The sequence below is a fragment of the Rhinatrema bivittatum genome, chromosome 8 (genome assembly GCF_901001135.1).
Source record: "Rhinatrema bivittatum chromosome 8, aRhiBiv1.1, whole genome shotgun sequence".
NCBI classification, from domain to species: domain Eukaryota; kingdom Metazoa; phylum Chordata; class Amphibia; order Gymnophiona; family Rhinatrematidae; genus Rhinatrema; species Rhinatrema bivittatum.
In genome coordinates, this window is record NC_042622.1 from 192913538 (window position 1) to 192935058 (window position 21521).

The window sequence follows — 21521 nt, forward strand, 5'->3', positions numbered from 1 at the left end:
TTCCGATTCATGCTTTACAGGATACTCGGTACACTGTAGGAACACGTCACGAACTTCCCTAAAATTAGGGCCAGATCCCTAACATATATCGTTCGAGTCTGAAACTCTGCTCAACTACAATGAACATCGTCCACTGCGATTTTTATTCTGGAAGAGGCTACTGCATGCCTCAAGGGCCCTCCTCTTTCTCTCTGCTTTCCAGCTACTGAGCTTCTAGGTTTGTGTGTGTCCTTGTCAAGGACAGGGGTGGGGGATGTTACGGTCTCAAGGAAATCAATCACTCAGTTCTAGGCACGTCCCTTCCAGCACCCCAATCAATATGACGTCTTGCTCGTGGGCTTTGCTGATTAAAGGGTTACGCCGCATTAACGTTTACAGTCAAGTGAAGCAGTGTGCGCGTCAGGGAGTGTGTTGGGGGGGGGGAGGGGGGCGATGACAGGTCTCTCCCTCACAAACCACCGCCAATCCATTCAAAAACATAAGATATCATCGATTTTATTGCAGGAGATTAAATAAAGTATCAGGGGTGCTAACAATTTCTACTGAAGAGGAAAATCTATCACTTGAATATGGAGCAGCAAAAAGCACTAGTTTAGACAGAATTAAATTACAATCTTTTTGTTTGCAATGACCATTCACAAATTGTATTATTTAAAAAAAAGCAATAAATGACTCTCCTCTCCTTCAAAAAAAAACACTTATCAAATCATTTGCGTAGTGCATGCCACATGTATACAGCACTATTCAGAGACATACAATGGATAATCCCTACTCCTTGAGATTATGATCTAGACAAGACAGAGAGAGAAAATATACAAACAACTAATTAGAAACTCCAGGTTAAAAGCAGCTAGGATATGAATGGGAAGAACTAAATCAGGTAGGTTATAGTTGGCATTAACTGAGAAACAATCTATATGAGAGAAGCAGCCCATGGGTGAGTATGTGAGGGATGGTGAGACAGCTCTGCACCTTAAAGGCAGTTTCCTGTCTCCATCCAGTCCCCACCTTTCACAATCACGTTAAGCATTTCCTCAGCAAATGGTAAAACAGAAAACAGAACAAAATGATTTCCCTCAACCCTCTGGGCTGGATGACCTCATTTCTGGTGCTCAGACCATACAAAAGTATCAGCAGGGGTGAAGGCAGCAGCATTGCTCTTGCTATATTCTCATGCTATAATTATAATTGGGTAAATGGACACACCGAGATAAAGTGCTTTATCTGGAGTTACACACACACACAGTCGGTGAGGCAGTGCATGAAGATAAAGTAGCTTGCCAGGGTCACATAAAGTCAGCAGCCCAGGGGACTATCACTTGTGTTTCTAGGACTCATGATTCAAAGTTCCTCACACACCTGTATACATTCACACACACACACATGAAAGAAAAGACCTCCTATTTAGTTAACCGAAAATTGTTCATGAAAACATCTGGTGTAAAGTGATTTCCTGAACTAAATGGGACCAATCTGTTTTGATGACAAAAAATGTCTTCTTTGCTGTTCGCAAACCCAACAGAGACAGAAAAATGAATTTTCATGCCTGTGGGGAACTCATCTAGTGCATCATGCACTCGGTTTTTGTTTGACTTCTAGCATACAGCTTGCCCTCTGCTAACTTGGAGGAAAGCTGCTCTAGAATCCTACTGGTAAGGCCTTTGCTCATTTTTGGGTAGAAGAGCAGAAGAAAAATGAATTAAAAAAAAATATACAAATTCTACTTTGTGAGCTATTCGGAAAAAAATATGGCTGGTGAGCAGATCAACCTTATTAAAATAATCACCATCATCTCCCATCCTATCTAAGTAGGTGTGAAAAGGAGAGGCAAGGAATAAGTTCTTGATGCTGATTCACAATGTTTATTTGATGTTGATTCAATGTATGTTTGACATCCTCTACCCATCTTCTATGTCGTCTTCCTCTGGCTTAGTGATGGTAGCATCTGTCACAAGTACTTTTGACAGTCCAAAATGAACTGCTTTTCTATACAATTTAAAACTCTCTCTCATGTTTAAAATAAAAATCCCCTGCAATTTCTCCCACTGGTGGATTTGTTTACATCTCATCAACAAGAGAAGACATCAATAAAGGAATCAGCCTTTTAGTATCAAGGGACTGTTTTCAGTAGAACTTATTCTTGCTTTGTTGAGTGGCATCTAGTCCAGGTTAAAGCTTCATAAATGCTGCATTTGCAAATACACAGTCAACCAGCTCTACCACCTCCTGCTCTGCACACCCAGCATTTGCAACTTCTTCATGGTGGTGGATCCTCCTGCTACATAAGTGGTTCTTTTAAAACTAACTTTGTGCCTCTTACCATGTTGGAGGCCTCACCCTTGATCTTGTTCTTATTATCTTGTTAATTTATAAGGGAATGAACCAAGAATGCCTAGAACGTGATAGAACGTACTTGTTATTCACCAAACTATAGAGCATTTTCATTCAACAAAAGGAAACGCTTCTTCCTGGCTCTTAGATATTACATGGATGGTAGAAGAACCGTACCTTTGAACTGCCTGATCATGCTCTGGTGATTTTCAATGGCTTCCTGTAGGATCACTTCAGGCTGGTCCATTTTCCACCGCCATTCCGTGCCAACAGGGTTCGTGTGATGTCTAGAAAATTAAAGAGCAGTATTGTTCATCAGTACAAGGTTAAACTAACTGCGTGAAATGTTTTTAAAATCCTTATGCCTCTATGCGCTGTACAAAAGGTTTCATAACAAAACTGACTCAGTTCTTTGCAGGTGGTGGGCTGGATTTGTTTTCCTGGGCCAATGTAAGCATCATCCAAAGAGGATCACTTTAGGGTGAAAAATATGCTTTTCATTTAGTTACAAAAGAAGAAATTAAGAAGTGAATTCCAGTCTTTAGACTGACAAGCAAGAATGAGTAACAACTTCTCTCACTTTTAACAAGATTTCTATAATTTAAGATAGTTTGCACTATGAAACACACGAAGTAATGGGCACGCTTTTAGTTCTTTGAATCTAATAAAGGAGAAGCACATTAAAATTTTAAAGCGCCACAGACTACAAAGGAATTCATCATCCAGGCAGGAATCAAGATGCTGATCCTCCCTCAAACAGTACTTGACTGTTAAAATATTCATACTTAACAGAAATAATACTAATGATGTTCAGAATAATTTACTTTTCAGTAGGCCATTTTCTGGATTAGCTCAAGGGCTGAGATGGCAGCATAACGCTGCTTCATGGCTGGGTGAGAAATGTCCAGGAAATTAATTTCAACACCAAGCAAATAATCAGACAGAATTTACCCCAAAATGATCTTGCACTCCAGTAACGCATTAAGTGACTTCAGATACCTTAAGCACTCCGTTTATACGTCAGATCTGAACTCCATATCTACGCACACTGTTCTTATTTCCCCGTTTCATTCTAAAGCACCAGAACGAGCAGCACAAGAGCAAACTTTAGGCTTCCTTCTGCTCTAAAATGCCACGGAGCAATTTCCATCCAGGTTTAGTCCGCTTCTCTCTATAGAAACTATGCTGCTTCATCTCCAACCTCCTTCATCTGTTTATCATGTTCCACCAATCCTACTAATTCTTGTTCGCCTTGATTTGTTTACCAACTTGGATATGGCTGATCAGGCTACTCTATCTATTCTCACCAAAGTACTCTTCTGGAGACATTACTCTTTTCTAATTACACTCTCTCCCCAGAGGCCCATGTTTATTCTTTCACTCCCCTAAGCTGAAGATATTCAAATGTTTCTCCTCCCACTCCCTCTTCCCACTACCTGCCTCACCGCAGTATCAACCTGGAGGTGGCTCCCACTTCCTTATGTTAAATTACACCAAGCTCCAGGTGCTTCACTTTCCAGCTTCTACAACAATTCTCCATCTCCCTCCTGGATTTCTCTCTCTCTCCTTTGCTGTAAAAAGCCAGGGCTAGAGGGGTTATCACTACTGACCCATCCCTCTCCTTCCAGCCATCTCTTCTCTGGGTCCTATCCTATCATCGGTCATAAAATGCTCTTCTCTTTATTTTGATGCCCGTCGTACCCTCCTCCTCCTTCCTATCAAGACAGCCTTCTCGCTGGCTTTCCGATTCAATTCTTATAAAACTCAGCAGCCCATCTATTCCATCACCTCCCACATCACTCACTTCATTGGCTTCCTATTAAATATAGAATAATGTTTTAAGCTGTCACTCTTTAGCATTGCTTGCACTCACAGCCTTGCTCCTATCTTTCCTCTCGCCTTCTCCCCAGTCTCCCCTCTCTTTCTCTCCATCCCTAATAACACAGCCCTCCTACCATTTCCTGCACCAAGCAAGCCATGTCCTTTTTTCAAGCACTCTCACGTCTAGTTCTCACCCTGCTGGATACATTTCCCTCAGATGTCCAGGATGCCACACCTTTTTCTTCCTTCAAACCAAACTTATGTATTTCCACCTGGCCCATACCACCACTGATTTACTGATACTTTTCCTATAAACAAAGAACGGGAGAAAAGCCTTCATAAATCAGTCCCTATGGCTCCCATTTACCAGGCAGCTGCAGACTGTTTCGTGCACTGTGCAAGCACTAATGTACGGTGCTCTTGGGCCAGAGCACAATACAAAAATGAAATCACCACTACTAAAGGACAAGAAGTCACCATGCGAAGCGAAGGGATAAAGATTCAAAAGGAATGCAAGAACAGATTTTTTTTCACCGTCAGTACAGCGGCAGGATTCAAGCTTTGCCTGGGACAGACACCAAGAGAGCTTGGTGGCAAGGAAGAGGGAGGGAGAAAAAACAGTGACAACACTGCAAGCAGGCAGAAGTGGGCAGACTGAATGTGCCAACTGGTCTTCACCTGCCGACATTCTGTCTCTCCCTACAAAACTTAAAATCTGAGCCACCCTGCTGTACGTCGACCTTCCCCAGTCATGCCCATCGCTCACACTGCAGCACTCTTGTTAAACTAAGAACACGGCAGACTGAATTACCAGCGATCTGTGTTTTAAAACCTCCCCCCAAAAAAAAGCAACATCAACTGGTATCTTCCACTGAGACGCATTAAACGAAAGAAGGGAAAATTAAATGCAGAGAAAACAATCCATGCAGTTTCTCCTCATTGTGTAATTTATTTCTGAAAAGGTAACATTTCATGGAAGGCAAATCAAGGCATGATGCCTTTTAAATTGTTTTCCAATAAAAACAGCAAGATTTTGAGTTAAGGCAAGTTTACCCAGGAAGCACATTTCATGCTCTGGAACAATTATACAAAAAGAAATGTTATGAAGGCAGATGTTTGTATTGAATTAGAAGGCTGTAAAATTCAGTGGAATGTGTGCATGAAGGACCACAGCCAAACTATTTGGTTCTAAATGAGGAAACGCTATACAAGGAGAATACACTCGGGTCTTAATACACTGTACGCCAAATACTCCACAGACCCGGCACATTTCTATATTCTTTTGTTGAAGGATTAAGCAAGATTATCTCATGAAAAAAAAGAAAAGAAATATAAAGACCCGAATGGCAGACACTTGTCTAGGTTGTCATCCCAAATGATTTACCTCCAGCAGAAAACACATTTGTTAGCACAGGCCAGGCTCGGTGTGGTTTCCATGCAGCGGTGGCTTTCGATGCCGTAAAACGTGTGCTTATAGCAGCCTCCTCTGCCCCGCAGCATAGACTAGGAGGGAAAAAAAAAAAAAAATAGAAGACAGACTCCGTCATAATCAGTAAAGAGAATTTTTGGCAAAGAAGCATGCTGGCATCCTAGTGCAATTTTCGTATTAATTTTGGAGGCCTTAATCGTTCTTACTTTTTTCCTGGTGTTATTCATTCTTGTTAATAGCTGAGCGAGCAAAGCCCTTGGTGTGCGCCACTCTGCACTCACTGAGATTAGTTTACAAAGAAGCAAACCCAAAACCGATGGTAAATGAAGAGCACCAAGCTGTTCATTTTCCTACCTACTGCAATTATCGTCCATCCTCCTTGATTTCTGACTTTCCCCTCTCTTCCCTCAACCATCTAAGGACACTCCTGCACTTGTCCTGCAGTCTCTGGATTTCGGATATCTTTTTTGCCCTGAACACCCCGCCTGAGAGGTTGTTTCAGTGCATTCAGCACCCTGTTACACACTTCCTTATGCTTGCAGGTTTTGGATGACATCGGAGCCCTGAAGGACTGGTCAATCTTGTCATTTCAATTTGCATACTCCATCCATGTAGATGATGAAATGAAATTTTGCAAAGCCAATCAACTCACTCTCTGAATTACAAATTAATTTAAACTGCAAATTCTGAGAGGATACATTGAGAGTATGCAACCCTGATCCTTGAATGTCGCAAGCTGGATGGATTCTTAAGTTTCCACACTGAACATTCATGAGATGCACTGGCATGCCGTACCTCCACTGGATGCAAATGCATCGCATGCATATACATTGTGGGTATCATGAAAACCCAGTCAACTTGTAGCAGCACTCATCATGCAAACTTGAAAACAAGATCTGACCCAACTGGCTGCACCAGGGCCTGACAAACCACCACCATTTCTCTGCAGCTTCAAATTTACATAATGCTGCCGCAACATGACTGCAAACAAATGCTAGTCACGCTACCAGCCTTGACAAGTGTTCCTTTAACTCCATCTGCATTAGAACATGGGAAATGCCATGCCGAGTCCGACCGAGGTCCCTGAAACACAGCATCCTGCCGCTGTGCCAGTGGCCAGTCCAGGTCACATGCACCCGGGCAGATCCTACAAAGTAGCTCTGTTTCTCGTTGCTCACTCCCAGGGAATGCGATGGCTTTCCCTGGTCTACCAGGCTAATAATGGTTTATGACTTTTCCTCCAGGAACCTGTCCACACATCTCTTAAACCCCGCTTTGCTAGTTGCCTTGACCATGGCCTCAGGCAAAAAAAAAAAAAAAAAAAAAGATTCCATAGCTTGATTGTTATGTGAGTGAAAAAGTAATTTCTATAATCTATTTTAAATCTGTTGATTCTAAGTTTCGCGGAGTGTCTCCTTGTTCTAATGTTATTTGAAAGGGTAAATAACCGTTCTTTATTTATCCATTCCACCCTCTCACCCCCCCCTTTCATAATTTTATAAAACTTCTCTCATGCCTCTCTCAGCCCTCTCTTTTCCAAGCTGACGAGCCCTCACCTGTGCAGTCTCTCTCATAAGGGAACCATTCCACCCCCTTTATCATTTCTGTTGCCCTTCTCTGCACTTTTTCTATCTTTTTTTTTTTTTTAAGATGGGACTACCAGGGACTGCCCACAATACTCAAAAGCGTGGTCACACCATGGATCGATACAAAGGCATTATGATACCTTCCATTTTATTCTCTATTCCTTTTCGGATCATTCCTAACAGTCAAGGTACTTTTTTGACCGCCGCCACACACTCAGTGGAAAATGTCAATGTATAGACTCCAAAGTCCCTTTCCTAGACAGCGACTCCCTACACAGAACCCAGCATTGTGTACCTGTAGCTGGGATTAGTTTTCCCTACGTGCATAATTTTGCACTTTTCCACATTAAATTGCATCTTCCAGGCAGCAGCTCTGTCTCCTAGTCTCACAAGGACCTCCCTTCAGTTCCTCCCAATCCACTTGTGTTTTAATAACTTTGAATAATTTTATATCATCTGCAAATCTGATCACCTCACATTCTGCTCCCTTTTCCAGATTATTTATGAATGTTAAACAGCACAGGTCCCAGCACTGATCCCTACGGTACTCTACTATTCATCTTTCTCCATTTGGAAAACTGGCCTTTTAGTCCTACTTTTCATTTCCCGTCTTTTAAACAGTTATCAGTCCAAAACAGATACTGCCTCCTGTCCCCTGATTTATTAATTTCCTGAGGAGTCTCTTGTGGGGGACTTTGTCAAATGGCTGTTATATGCGCAAAAAAAAAAAAAAGACCTAGTTAAATTTAATAATGGCTCTAAATCAAGACCAAAACTAATCTTTGTTGTTTTTTTTTTTCCTCTTACAGTTTACTTTTTTTTGCAAATTCAACAGAAACTCGATGGCAAAAAAAGACTCTCCAGCGCAGAACTTTAACTTCAAGGTAAACAGAAAACCCAACATAGTCTTCCACTCCCTCAGAATGACTATCACGTGACTCATCTTATTTTCTGTAGTCAAACTACCTTGTTGTCCCAAACTCAAAGCTGCCCCTCTCTCGTTCTGTTTGATCAACAAAACACAGTTATAACCCATTACTTTTCCATATGCATCTGCAGACTAAGTCAACAAATTAAGTTCACTTTTTACTGTGGTGCAGCACAGTGAACGATTTAGCCTACTGGGGAAAAACATGTCCAACACATTAATCAGTTTTCACTCATCAAGACAGCAGTATACATATGTACACACACATTTAACTCTGTGGTGTGAAACTGATGACAGCTCTTCATTAAACTAGAAAACCCTGCGTGCTTTATTTAAAACAATTATTGCAAAAAGCACATGCTAGACTTATGTTTTGACACACTCGCAGCCTCGTAAATTTAAATACTGGACCACCAGTGAGAGACGTACAGGCTAAGCCAAATGCCTGCTGGACAGTTTATGAATTCCAATACCAAACTTGGTTTAGTTAAAACAAAAACAAACTATCAAGATGTAGCAGGACACTAACCAAAGCTTTTTCATCATGAATTTAAATTAGGAAGATGGTAAATCAGAACGAAAACAAATTAACATCAACAGTTACCCAGATTAGTCCCAAAGCTACTGGATATTATAATATAATACTTGTATACCACCAATATTTGAAAGTATGTAAAAGGAAAAATTTAGGGGTGAAAAGGGGAGGGAGGGAACATCTACTCTGCCACTGAAATGCACAGATACCGGAACTACTTGGAAGGAGAAAAATGGTGCATTGTTTAGCCAGACAAGACGGACGGAAGGGTTAGCAACTCTGGTGCAATCACCAAAGAAAAATAACTGTTGGGACCTGATCAAGCAGGTTAACTATTAAAGGAGGCTGGCCCTGGGTGACCAGCAGTATAGATTTTCTTCTAAATGTGCTCATGACTAAGTACTAGTATTTACAGTCAAGGAGCCAGGCTGGTCACTTATAAATCAAAAGCTATTGCACATTTGCTTTATGAACACCTATGAAAAATATTCCAAAAAACATCAATCCTTTTTCTTTTCCCTGGATCCCTCAAACAGCCTTTCCAAGTTTAGTGCACTTCTTGCCCAATATCTATATGAATGCATTTATACAGCATAAAATATTTTACGGGTCCTTTTTTTTTTTGGGGGGGGGGGGGGGGGAGATTGCTTCTTACATAGCTCTTTTACCAGCACTGCAAATACTGTATATATCCCCTGCCGAGGTGTTTTCTAACTCTGCTGCCTTTTCTTCCACAAGTACAACAGTACCTGAATAGGATGTGCAGAAGCCAAAAGAAAGGTGCACGGAGTTTAAAAAAAAAAAAAAAAAAATCATGATTAGACTGCAAATGGCATGGGAGAAGTCATGCAAATCTTAAAAAAAGGAGTGAATTGGGAGAAGGAGCAAGTCCGAGCTGGAAAGAGAGGGGAGGGGGGGACGGACCGACTGCACAAGGCCACGGTGCGAGCATTACAGCCATTAAACCGCAGGCAGTGGGGAGGAATGTTCCCATCCTGGCTCACACTCAGGGATGCAAGCTTCCCTGTACAGGAAACATAAATACGATGCAGGGCTATCAGCCGAAGGAAGGCACGGATCCAGATATACCTCTCCATGGCCAGCCCGGGAATGCGTGCATACGGATGTATACAGTACAGCGCATTTTATGCAAAGATCCAGTGGGCTCTGTTGTTTGCTAACCACTCTGTACCTGCCACACGATTCAAACAGCTGAGCTTGGATTGTGAACCGCGCAGGAACAGGGTGCTGGGCCCTGCCATGGGAGGAGAGAGGGAAGCCGGTGGGGTTTTCAAGCAGGCTGCTATGGGGAATTTCCATTACTTGACGAGAATCCAATATCCGAAATGGTCTAGGTTCTGACTATTTCATATAAAAAGATTCGCTATTGTATAATATATAAATATATTTTTTAAATACTATGAATTTTGCATAATACATTTTTGTGCTGGTATTCTCATGATGGCTCTAAAAAAAAAAAATTCTCTCATCAGATTAGAAAAGTTCTCATATTTTTAAATTCTAACTCTTCAAAGTGAAAATATAATCATATCCTTTAGACCTTTGTCCTGTACTCTGTTTAGACACTATTCCCTGCTTTGGGCATGTTCCAAAAAGCTTTCTACCGAACCAATCACAGATATACAATATTTGCCACCATCTATTCAAATGGAGACAGCAGGAACTACGTGACTTATCTTTTTGCCAAAGTGGCTACACCCATAGAACCCTTCTTCTTCTCAAGTCACTACGCTGGCTCCCTATCCATTTCCACATGAAGAAGCTCCTCTTACTCACCTACAAGAGCCTTCGCTCTGCAGCTCCTCACTGCCTCTCCCCATTATTTCTCTCCTGAACTCCACTCATCAGGCAGGGCTCTCATGTATGCCCTTCTCCTCTACCTGCCAACACCCATCGTTGTGCATCATGTTATGTCGTGGTACATGTGGGCACTAACAATATAGGAAAATGTGGGAGGGAGGTTCTGGAAGCCAAATTTAGGATTTTAGGTAGAAAGCTTAAATCCAGAACCTCCAGGGTAGCATTCTCTGAAATGCTCCCTGTTCCACGCGCAGGTCCCCAGAGGCAGGCAGAGCTCCGGAGTCTCAATGCATGGATGAGACGATGGTGCAATGAAGAGGGATTCAGTTTTGTAAGGAACTGGGGAACCTTTTGGGGAAGGGGGAGTCTCTTCCGAAGGGATGGGCTCCACCTTAACCAGGGTGGAACCAGACTGCTGGCGCTAACCTTTAAAAAGGAGATAGAGCAGCTTTTAAACTAGAACAAAGGGGAAAGCCGACAGTTGCTCAGCAGCGCATGGTTCGGAGAGAGGTATCTTCAAAGGATACTAATGATGCATTAGAATTAGGGCATCCCGACAGTGAGGTTCCAATAATTAGAAAAATAGTCCAAGTGCCTGTAACTAAAAACTCACCTGAGCTAAAAAATTCTAACTTATCCCTATCAATTAAAAAGCAGAATGAAAATACAAACAAAAAACAAACTTTGAAATGTTTGTATGCTAATGCCAGAAGTCTAAGTAAGATGGGAGAATTAGAATGTATAGCAGTGAATGATACCAAAACTCAAAAGCACCAAAGTTTATGGAGAATTTATAGTATGCAATCAAATCAAAAATCAATACCCCATTAATGGCGGAGGAGCGCTAATCGCGCCTGGAAGAAATCGCACACATTTGCTTGGATTACCCATAGTTATTTTGGTACACTGACGGATTATTGCACAGGAGAATATATCCCCTGAAGAAAGGTCCTGTTTTGGACCAGAAACACGGCTGCGTCAGGTTTTTTCAATCATACCAGATAAGTCGGGACATTGATTTATAAGCATGTTTTTTAATAATTTTTGGCACAAAAAAATATTTAAAAGAAAAAATGCAGTTTCACCTATGGTGTATGTGACAATTGATTAAAACATCGGATGGAGGAGGTTTGGTTGATGATTATGCACAGAGTGAGTTCACCCATGGGAGTTTAATACTCCAATATATGAAACCCTTCCTCTGTCCTTTCAAAAAAAATTTTCCTGTTATAAATGTTGGCACTAGGAGTCAGAAAAGACTCCGGAGCCCATCGTGAAATTATTTAGATCATTGCATGACTCATTTTTGAGCATATATAGTGAGCATTGTTTATGTGGATTAATGGGGTATTGATTTTTGATTTGATTGCATAGTAGTGAATGATGACAGACTTAATTGGCACCTCAGAAACATGGTGGAAGGAGGACAACCAATGGGACAGTGCTATACCGGGGGTACAAATTATATCGCAATGACAGGGGAGCACCCAGAAGGAGGTGTAAGAACATAAGAAAATGCCATACTGGGTCAGACCAAGGGTCCATCAAGCCCAGCATCCTGTTTCCAACAGTGGCCAATCCAGGCCATAAGAACCTGGCAAGTACCCAAAAACTAAGTCTATTCCATGTAACCATTGCTAATGGCAGTGACTATTCTCTAAGGGGTAGATTTTACAAATCTACGCGCGCGCGAACAAAAGTACGCGGGATTTTATAAGATACGCGCGTAGGACCTCTCTGATAAACATCCTACATGAGACTAAATGCACAATTGAATCTTTATGGGAAGAAATCCCTTGTGTGTTGAGGAAGACTATAGTGATATGAGTATACTACAGTCCACCTGGTCAAGATGGTGAGACGGACAGTGAAATGCTAAGAGAAATTAGGGAAGCTAACCAAATTGGTAGTGCGTTAATAATGGGAGATTTCAATTACCCCAATATTGATTGGGTAAATGTATCATTGGGACATGCTAGAGAAATAAAGTTCCTGGATGGAATAAATAACAGCTTTATGGAGCAATTGGTTCAGGAACCGACAAGAGAGGGAGCAATTTTAGATCTAATTCTCAGTGGAGCACAGGATTTGGTGAGAGAGGTAACGATGGTGGGGCTGCTTGGCAATAGTGATCATAATATGATCAAATTTGATGGTTCAGAACTCTGCAGCCAGAATCCTTACCAATACTAACAAAAGAGAACACATCACCCCCATACTTAAGATCCTACACTGGCTGCCCATTAAACACAGGATCCTCTTCAAAGTTCTCACAAAGACATTCACAACATCGCCCCACTCCATCTAAGCTCCCAACTGCGTCCTCATACATCAACCAGACCCATCAGAGGAGCATACAAGGGCACTCTCTATGCCCCCCCCAGCAAAATCCTCTCTTCGGAAACGTGCCATTACTACAGCAGGCCCCACACAATGGAACGCGCTCCCTCTAGACATCCGACAAGAACCTTGCCATTCGATTTTCAAAAAGAAGCTCAAAACCTGGCTCTTCTGCCAAGCTTTTCCAGGATCATAAGTCACTTGTTTCGCTTCCAGCAAGCAAGTGCCTCCGCCTATGCTCACTTTCTGAACTAACTAGGTCGTTCTAGACACATTGTACTCTACTAGTAGCACACTGCCGCAAGTCTCTGATTGTTACTCTCACAAGCGACATTTTTCATCTACTCCCCGGTATCAATATACAGTTTTTACTCTGCACTGATATTTGTGTGTTCAGTTTTATGTCCAAATCCTTAATTTACTCTGCATTGATATCTGTTTATTTAGTTTTATGACCCAATCTTTAAATTAAGCTAGAATAGTTCCCCCTTTCCAAGTTTTTGTATCCAAGTTTTTGTATCCAAGTTTTTGTACCAAATGTTCCATGTACCGTCTTCGGGTGATCTGTTTCAATGTTCTAATGTAAACCGATGTGATTTGTATTTCATACAGGAACACCGGTATATAAAAATAAATATATGATCAAATTTGAATTAATGACTGGAAGGGGGACAGTAAGCAAATCCACGGCTCTCGTGCTAAATTTTCAAAAGGGAAACTTTGATAAAATGAGAAAAATTGTTAGAAAAAAACTGAAAGGAGCAGCTACAAAGATAAAAAGTGTGAAAGAGGCGTGGTCATTGTTAAAAAAATATCATCCTAGAAGCACAGTCCAGATGTATTCCACACATTAAGAAAGGTGGAAAGAAGGCAAAACGATCACCAGCATGGTTAAAAGGGGAAGTGAAAGAAGATATTTTAGCCAAAAGATCTTCATTCAAAAATTGGAAGAAGGATCCAACAGAAGAAAATAGGATAAACTTGGCAAGTTAAATGTAAGACATAGATAAGGCAGGCTAAGAGAAAATTTGAAAAGAAGTTGGCCGTAAAGACAAAACCTCACAGTAAAATCTTTTTAAAATATATCTGAAGCAGAAAACCTGAGGGAATTAGTTGGACCATTAGATGATCGAGGGGTTAAAGGGGCAATTAGAGGAGATAAGGCCATCGCGGAAAGATTAAATGATTTTTTTGCTTCAGTGTTTACTGAAGAGGATGTTGGGGAGATACCCGTATCAGAGAAGGTTTTCATGGGTAATGATTCAGATGGACGGAACCAAATCACAACCTAGAAGATGTGGTAGGCCTGATTGACAAACTGAAGAGTAGAAAATCACCTGGACCGGATGCTATACACCCCAGGGTTCTGAAGGAACTAAAAAAATGAATTTTCAGACCTATTAGTAAAAATTTGTAACCTATTATTAAAATCATCCATTGTACCTGAAAACTGGAGGGTGGCTAATGTAACCCCAATATTTAAAAAGGGATCCAGGGGAGATCCGGGAAACTACAGACCAGTTAGCCTGTCTTCAGTGCCAGGAAAAATAGTGGAAAGTATTCTAAATATTAAAAGCACAGAACATATAAAAAGACATGGTTTAATGGAACAAAGTCAGTATGGCTTTACCCAAGGCAAGTCTTGCCTCACAAATCTGCTTTACTTTTTTGAAGGAGTTAATAAGCATGTAGATAAAGGTGAACCGGTAGATATAGTATATTTGGATTTTCAGAAGTAATTTGACAAAGTTCCTCATGACAGGCTTCTAGGAAAAGTAAAAAGTCATGGGATAGTGGCGATGTCCTTTCGTGGATTACAAACTGGTTAAAAGACAGGAAACAGAGAGTAGGATTAAATGGGCAATTTTCTCAGTGGAAGGGAGTGGACAGTGGAGTGCCTCAGGGATCTGTATTGGGACCCGTACTTTTCAATATATTTATAAATGATCTGGAAAGAAATACGACAAGTGAGATAATCAAATTTGCAGATGACATAAAATTGTTCAGAGTAGTTAAATCACACACAGATTGTGATAAATTGCAGGAAGACCTTCTGAGATTGGAAAATTGGGCATCCAAATGGCAGATTAAATTTAATGTGGATAAGTGCAAGGTGACGCATATAGAGAAAAATAACCCATGCTACAGTTACACAATGTTAGGTTCCATATTAGAAGCTACCACCCAAGAAAGAGATCTAGGCATCATAGTGGATAACACATTGAAATCGTCTGTTAAGTGTGCTGCGGCAGTCAAAAAAGCAAACAGAACGATGGGAATTATTAGAAAGGGAATGGTGAATAAAATGGAAAATGTCTTAATGCCTCTGTATCGCTCCATGGTGAGACCACACTTTGAATACTATGTAAAATTCTGGTCGCCGCATCTCAAAAAAGATATAGTTGCGATGGAGAAGGTACAGAGAAGGGCGACCAAAATGATAAAGGGAATGGAACAGCTCCCCTATGAGGAAAGACTAAAAAGGTTACGACTTTTCAGCTTGGAGAAGAGACGGCTGAGGGGGGATATGATAGAGATGTTTAACCCATTCTAGACCTGTCATGATTTTAATGTGAATCAGTTATTTACTCTTTCAGATAATAGAAAGTCTAGGGGGCCCGCTATGAAGTTAGCATGTGGCATATTTAAAACTAATCGGAGAAAGTTCTTTTTCACTCAACGCACAATTAAACTCTGGAATTTGTTGCCAGAGGATGTGGTTGGTGAAATTAGTGTAGCTGTCTTTAAAAAAGGATTGGATAAGTTCTTGGAGAAGTCCATTACCTGCTATTAATTAAGTTGACTTAGGAAATAGCCACTGCTATTACTAGCAACGGTAACATGGAATAGACTTAGTTTTTGGGTACTTGCCAGGTTCTTATGGCCTGGATTGGCCACAGTTGGAAACAGGATGCTGGGCTTGATGGACCCTTGGTCTGACCCAGTTTGGCATGTTCTTATGTTTTTATGTTCTTATGCTCCTCCTCTTGCATTATTCAAATCCAGCTAAAAAACAACTCACCTTGAGACTACTTTTAAACCTTAACTCCTAATTATTCCGCTTACAGCTTTATTGATTTTATCCATTTTCTTAATACATGAAATTCACAAAATCTCTTTTGCTCTGTATATTTGCCTTAATTGGAGTAAAAGCTTTACTGAGCAGGAATTGTCATGTGTTACATAGTGCTATGGAAGTGGTAAATAGTAGTAGTGGTAGTGGTAGGATTAATCTCATGTGATAATGTTTCAGCTAATGAAATCATTAGAAAGAATATAAGTCAACATACCTCTGAACCATTCCACAAACTAATTTCTGAAGAAAGGGCATGCATGATTTTATGTTGGCCCAATAAAAAGTATCAGAATACACAAAGAATACAATTTACATAAACCGGTTGTGATTTAATACAAAAGTGTAGGAGTACAGTGGTGACATTTATTTTATTATTTAAAAGACATTCTGTTCACATCCACAGTTCAAGGTGGATTCACATAAACCATGCATAATAAATAAAAGCAGGAAAAAAAAACAACATAGAAACAAGTCAGCATCACATCTTCAGATACAAACAACAAAAAAAAAAGTCACATGTGTTTGAACATAGCCTTAGATCCAGTGGCATACTAAGAGGGGATACAGTCCATGCAGGGTGACAGCCAGCAGGGGCTGTTCCGGCCAGGAGGGGGTGCCATCGAGAGGAAGGTCGGCAGCCACGAGCGGAGCACATCCCGCTCGTGCCAGGCCGCCAGGTCACAAACAGTGGAAGACAGTTATGAGAGTGGCCAGATAGCCACAGGCATCTGAAGGAGGAGAGGGCCAGAATGGCCGCACGTCAGCCTATGTAATTGAGAGAGGAAGGAAGTGTGTGTATGTATGTATGTATGTATGTGAGTAAGGCTGGGAGCCTGTATGTGTGTACGTGTTTGTGTATGTACATAAGAGACTGGGAGCGTGCATGTGTGTTTGGGAATGAGGGTGCGTGTGTGTGTGCGCAAGAGGCAGCCTGTGTGAAGGGGTATATATATGTGATGGAGAGAAGTCTGTGTGCAGGAGTATGTGAGTTTGTGCGCAAGAGAAAGAGACTGTGTGATGGATAGGAAACCAAGTTCAAAGGGGGGGACGGGACAGAGAAGTGAATTTTTTTTGGGGGGGGAGGGAGAGGGGGCCAAGGAAATATCCACCCTAGGTGCCAAATACTTTAGATATGCCACTACTGAGATCCATTAGATATAAGTGACTGTAATTAACTTCCTGATACACCAGATAAAAGCGTAAAACAGCTTACCAAAGAAATACAAGTAGGATGCTATAAAATCAACATAACACAGTGCATCTCTCAGCTTTCAACCTGACCCTATGCACATAACATCTTTCCAAATGCTTGCATGGAAAAAGATAAAGAAAAGTCTTAAGGGCTTATTTATTTATTTTAAAAGGAGGGGTGCAAGCCATAGCTCAAACATATTCAGGGAATGCGTTCCAAAGCACAGGACCTGCAACAGAAAACGTCCTATCACGTGCTTCAGCCAGGTGAACCACAAAGAAAGCAGGAACTTCCAGCAAAACCACAATTAGCAGAGCACAAGGCACAGGAGGGGACACAGATGGGCAAAACAGCATTAATCCATGGGGGCTGTATTGTTATTCAGCAGCCACTCAACGGGTAACCAATGTAGGGAGTGGAGGACTGGGCTTGTGTGGTCATGGACAATAGCCCCTGGTAGTATTTGGCAGCAGAATTCTGCACAACTTGCAAAGCTTTTAACACATTAGCAGGAATGTCAATGAGCAAGGACTTGCACTACTCCATACTGGTAAGCACAAGAGCCTGACAAAAATCGTCAGCCACAAGCAAGGGTTTTAAGCTTACAGAGCATACGCAACAGCAAAGAAAGGGCCTTAAACTATCAAGCTTAATCGAGGCCTCGCTGATAGATCCATGTCAAGAGTAATATCCAAATTCCGGACTGGATGACAATACTTGGATTTCAAAGTCTTCAAATGTAAAACAGGATGGCACTTCACTAGAGGGGAAACCTGCTCAGGATCATGATTTCATTTCTGTCCAGGTTAAGGGCTAAACAGTCATATGTAGGTGTGACGGAGCAGACCCCAAGGGCAGCAGAGGAAATGATATAAGTATCTGACAATGAAAGTAAACCCCCCCAGAATAAAGCAAAGTAAGAGTTAGGAGAACTGCAAAACCTGATATGGACAGGGACTGGGTGTCAGAAGGGAGTTCTGGGGGTGGGACCTTGGGGAGTTGGACAGGCCACAGTCCCTTCCACCTTAGTGCAGGTGGAGTAGATAAAGACAGGTCTCCCCTCTAGAGCGACCACAAAGAGGCAGCAGGAGGAAGGAAGCTCAGAAACAGAGGAGCCGGAGCGACCAGCCTAAGCAGAGCTACCAAGGAGGTAGGAGGCACGAAGCAGTGGGAGGAGGAAAGCCAGCGGCTAGTTAGCCGGAGTTATCAAGCGCCATTTTTCCTTAACTGCAGTGCGGGGCAGGGACACTGCAGGCTTGCTAGGCCGGGAGAAATAGCCACAATAGTCACAAATGGGACTATTGTAGGAGGTCAGCAGCACACCCTATGCATGGTCGAAGTCTTGCAAGGGTCTTGAACTTGTTTTCTGCTGGGCTGGTTGCAGGGCGGACAAGCAAAGCTTTAAGAGAGGTTTGAACACTGGATGCTAGGCCTAGGCCTTTCGTGGTGGCCTAGGCCTAGCATCCAGTGGGACAGCTGGCTTTCACATATTCCTGGGTGGGGACGGGACTCTCAGAGCCAGATAAACTCGAGTCACGCCGGCAGATTTGCGGCTTAACTCAGGAACGATTTGGACATTATGCCCACGAACTGTAATGGGCATAAGGCGAGCATGCACAAGCTGCGATAAGTTATCTTCCTGTCTCATGTGATTTTGAAATGAGAAAACTGACAGTGGAAAAAAAAGAGAATTGTTGGACAGCGAGGGGTAGTGCCGTAGATGAGGATACCAGAGCATCCTGAACGAAGTATGTTAATTATTTAAGAGTTTCGCAGGACACAGGAATTGGGACACCGCAGCGGGGAACTACCAGCCGAGTGCAAGCTGTGTTCTGAAGCACAAGACATCACAGTAGACCGACTTAATGGACAATAGGCAGATTAATAGTAGCTCAGTAGTGGCAAACCAGGACAACAATTAAAGTACAAAACACCAAATATCATCAGCATATGACCTGTAATTAACACCTAAACCAGGTAGGGGTTTTCACAGTGAAGTCATGTAGATGTTACACAAGACCACAGGAAGTGCGGATCCCTGCAGATCCCCAGTGATCGGATCAGCCAGATAGGATGTAAACCACTGGAGTACTGTGCCCAAAATCCCAATCTCTACACCAAGTGAGAAAGCAGACTGGAATGGCCGAGTGCATCAAAGGCTGCTGAAATATCACACAGCACCATCACGTAAATTATTCCCCTATCAAAGCCTCATTTGATTGTATCAAACGTGGACAGCAGCAAGGTTTCTGTACTGAAAAACTTCCGAAAACCAAATTGGAGTCGATCTAACACATTATGTTGTTTAAAAAAAAAATTTAATTAACTACCCAGCACACACAAACCCTTTAGGCCAGGGCCATCCTTAGGAAAAAAATGAATAGGGAGAACTTCCCTGGGCCCTGCACTGCTATGGTAGCTCCATCCTTAAACACTATAATTTCAGCATTCCAGGGCCCCGCTATGGTTGAATTGCCTTAGGCCAAAACCCTCCGAGGGTCAAGACCTGCTCCAGGTACAAGGCAGGCTGTGAAAACCACTATAAGCAAAATCAATTGTGTGATACATCAGAACAGGTCACAGAGGTCAGCCCCCGGTGGTTCAAGTGGTAAGTGCCGAGCACTGCCATGCAGAGGGCTCCCTGGCAGGGGAATTGGATTCAGACAACAACCAAGAGGGCCATGACTTCTACGGTCTGGAGGTACAGATAGGCAGACATAAGGGGAAAAGCACAGGACTGCTTCTACGGCCAGTTCCATAACCAAAGCACGTCAAGCAGCACAGTCTGAATTTTCAACAAAGCTCATCACCCAGGGAAAACAAACGCTGCTTGTTGCAATTTTTACAGGTTATCGTAAAGGCTAGGGGATAACTGCACAGAGCAGCGGTTAGGAAGCTGGCTGGGCAGGCTGCATGGACCATTTGATCCTTTTCTGCCATCATTTCTATGTTTCTAAGGCTGAGGTCTTCCACTGCCCAGGTCAGTGGGGGATGGCTGCAGAGGCAGCGTTTTTCAGCCCCTCCCGGTGAGAGCCACGGTTGAGGTTTCCGGAAAGAACCCTGGTGCTTGCCACCCGCCCCACCCCCACCGCAGATCGTCACTGCAAAAGACCGGACTAAAGATAGTTCATGAGAAAAAAAAAAATAAAACTAGGGAGAAATCCCTGGGGAGCTGCAAATGATGGTTCATGGTGCCAGATCCCAGCCACGGCTCCGACTGAACTGGAAGTACAAATGAGCAGAAGAAACCTGCCAGATGAAAGTGCACTCACACGCACGCTTCCCCTCCCCGCAAAACAGAGGTCACCAATCAAGACTTCAGGACTAGACCGCTTTATATCGTGCCTGCTGGATCTCAGCCTGGACACCGACTTTCGTTCAGGGCTGTCGGAGATCAAGATTATAACTGCCATCTGGATACGCCGCTTAACAAAAGGGGGTCAGGGGGGGTGGCTGGGGAGGGAGCCATCATTTCCAGCTGCAGGAACACGGCGAGGCCTAATCAAGTTTGCAATGTCCAGCATCAAGGAATGAAACGTCAAGATTGTTCTGGAAGGCAGAAATGCTGGCACATGCAGTCCGAGGGCTTCTCTCTCTATTCTTAATGTTGGACACTTAATACACCTTTCATAAATCACACACTGTCATTACAAATGAGAATTTTATATAGCAGATTAATAATTTTGAGGGGGGAAAAAAAACCCCTCTGTAGATTTCTTTTGAAGTTATGTAACAGCATGACAAAAGTGAAAAAAAAAAAAAAAAGTGGAATTACCTTAGTCCATCTGCAAAGCTTTACCCCAGAATGGCTTCCGATCAGTCTGTAACCTGGAAATAGGAAAGGAGGTGGGGGAAGAACGTCAGCTGATTGATCACCACCTTCTAAGCAGCAGCAACAGGCAGACAAGATCAATCCATTATTTTGTCATTTTTACCATCTTTTCCTTATCCTCCACCCACACAAACCTTGAATTTGGAAGTCATAACAGAGTGAAATTTATTGTTATATATTTTTTTTTTAATGTGGGGAGATGACCAGCTAATATGATTTATAAACCCCAGGACAAAAGTCATTACAATCATTAGGGATGCACAGGCCAAATATTTTCACTTGGAATTTTCATTTTGGTTATTTCGTTCTTTTTTTTGTTTTTATTTCTCTCTTTCATTTTTGACTATTTGTGAACGTAGTTAGCCAGCTTGTGTGCAGAACTACTGAACTGTGTGCATAAATTGCAGAGAATGAATGAAACGAAAATTTCCATTCAATTTGGACACTCTGTTCATTTGAAACAAACCAAAAATGAATGTCATGTTTTAGGCATTTCTTTCAAAAAAATGCACATCCCTAATCATTATATGGTGCTCACATCAGTCCTTGGACCCCCACAGCCAGTCAGGTTTACAGGATACCCCTAATGAATATGCATGATATTTGCATGCACTGCCTCCAAAATATGCA

At 42.1% G+C, this 21521-nt stretch overlaps 1 protein-coding gene across 1 annotated transcript in view; it reads right to left on the reverse strand.

Annotated features, from left to right (window-relative positions):
* Positions 1 to 21521, reverse strand: part of LOC115096939 (S-adenosyl-L-methionine-dependent tRNA 4-demethylwyosine synthase-like) — a 279452-nt gene that overhangs the window by 123368 nt on the left and 134563 nt on the right. The window contains exons 9-11 of the mRNA XM_029612261.1: positions 20835 to 20887; positions 5537 to 5655; positions 2509 to 2618 (exon numbers count right to left, since the gene is read on the reverse strand). Coding sequence (XP_029468121.1) covers positions 2509 to 2618; positions 5537 to 5655; positions 20835 to 20887 — 282 coding nt within the window. The remainder of the gene's footprint in view (positions 1 to 2508; positions 2619 to 5536; positions 5656 to 20834; positions 20888 to 21521) is intronic.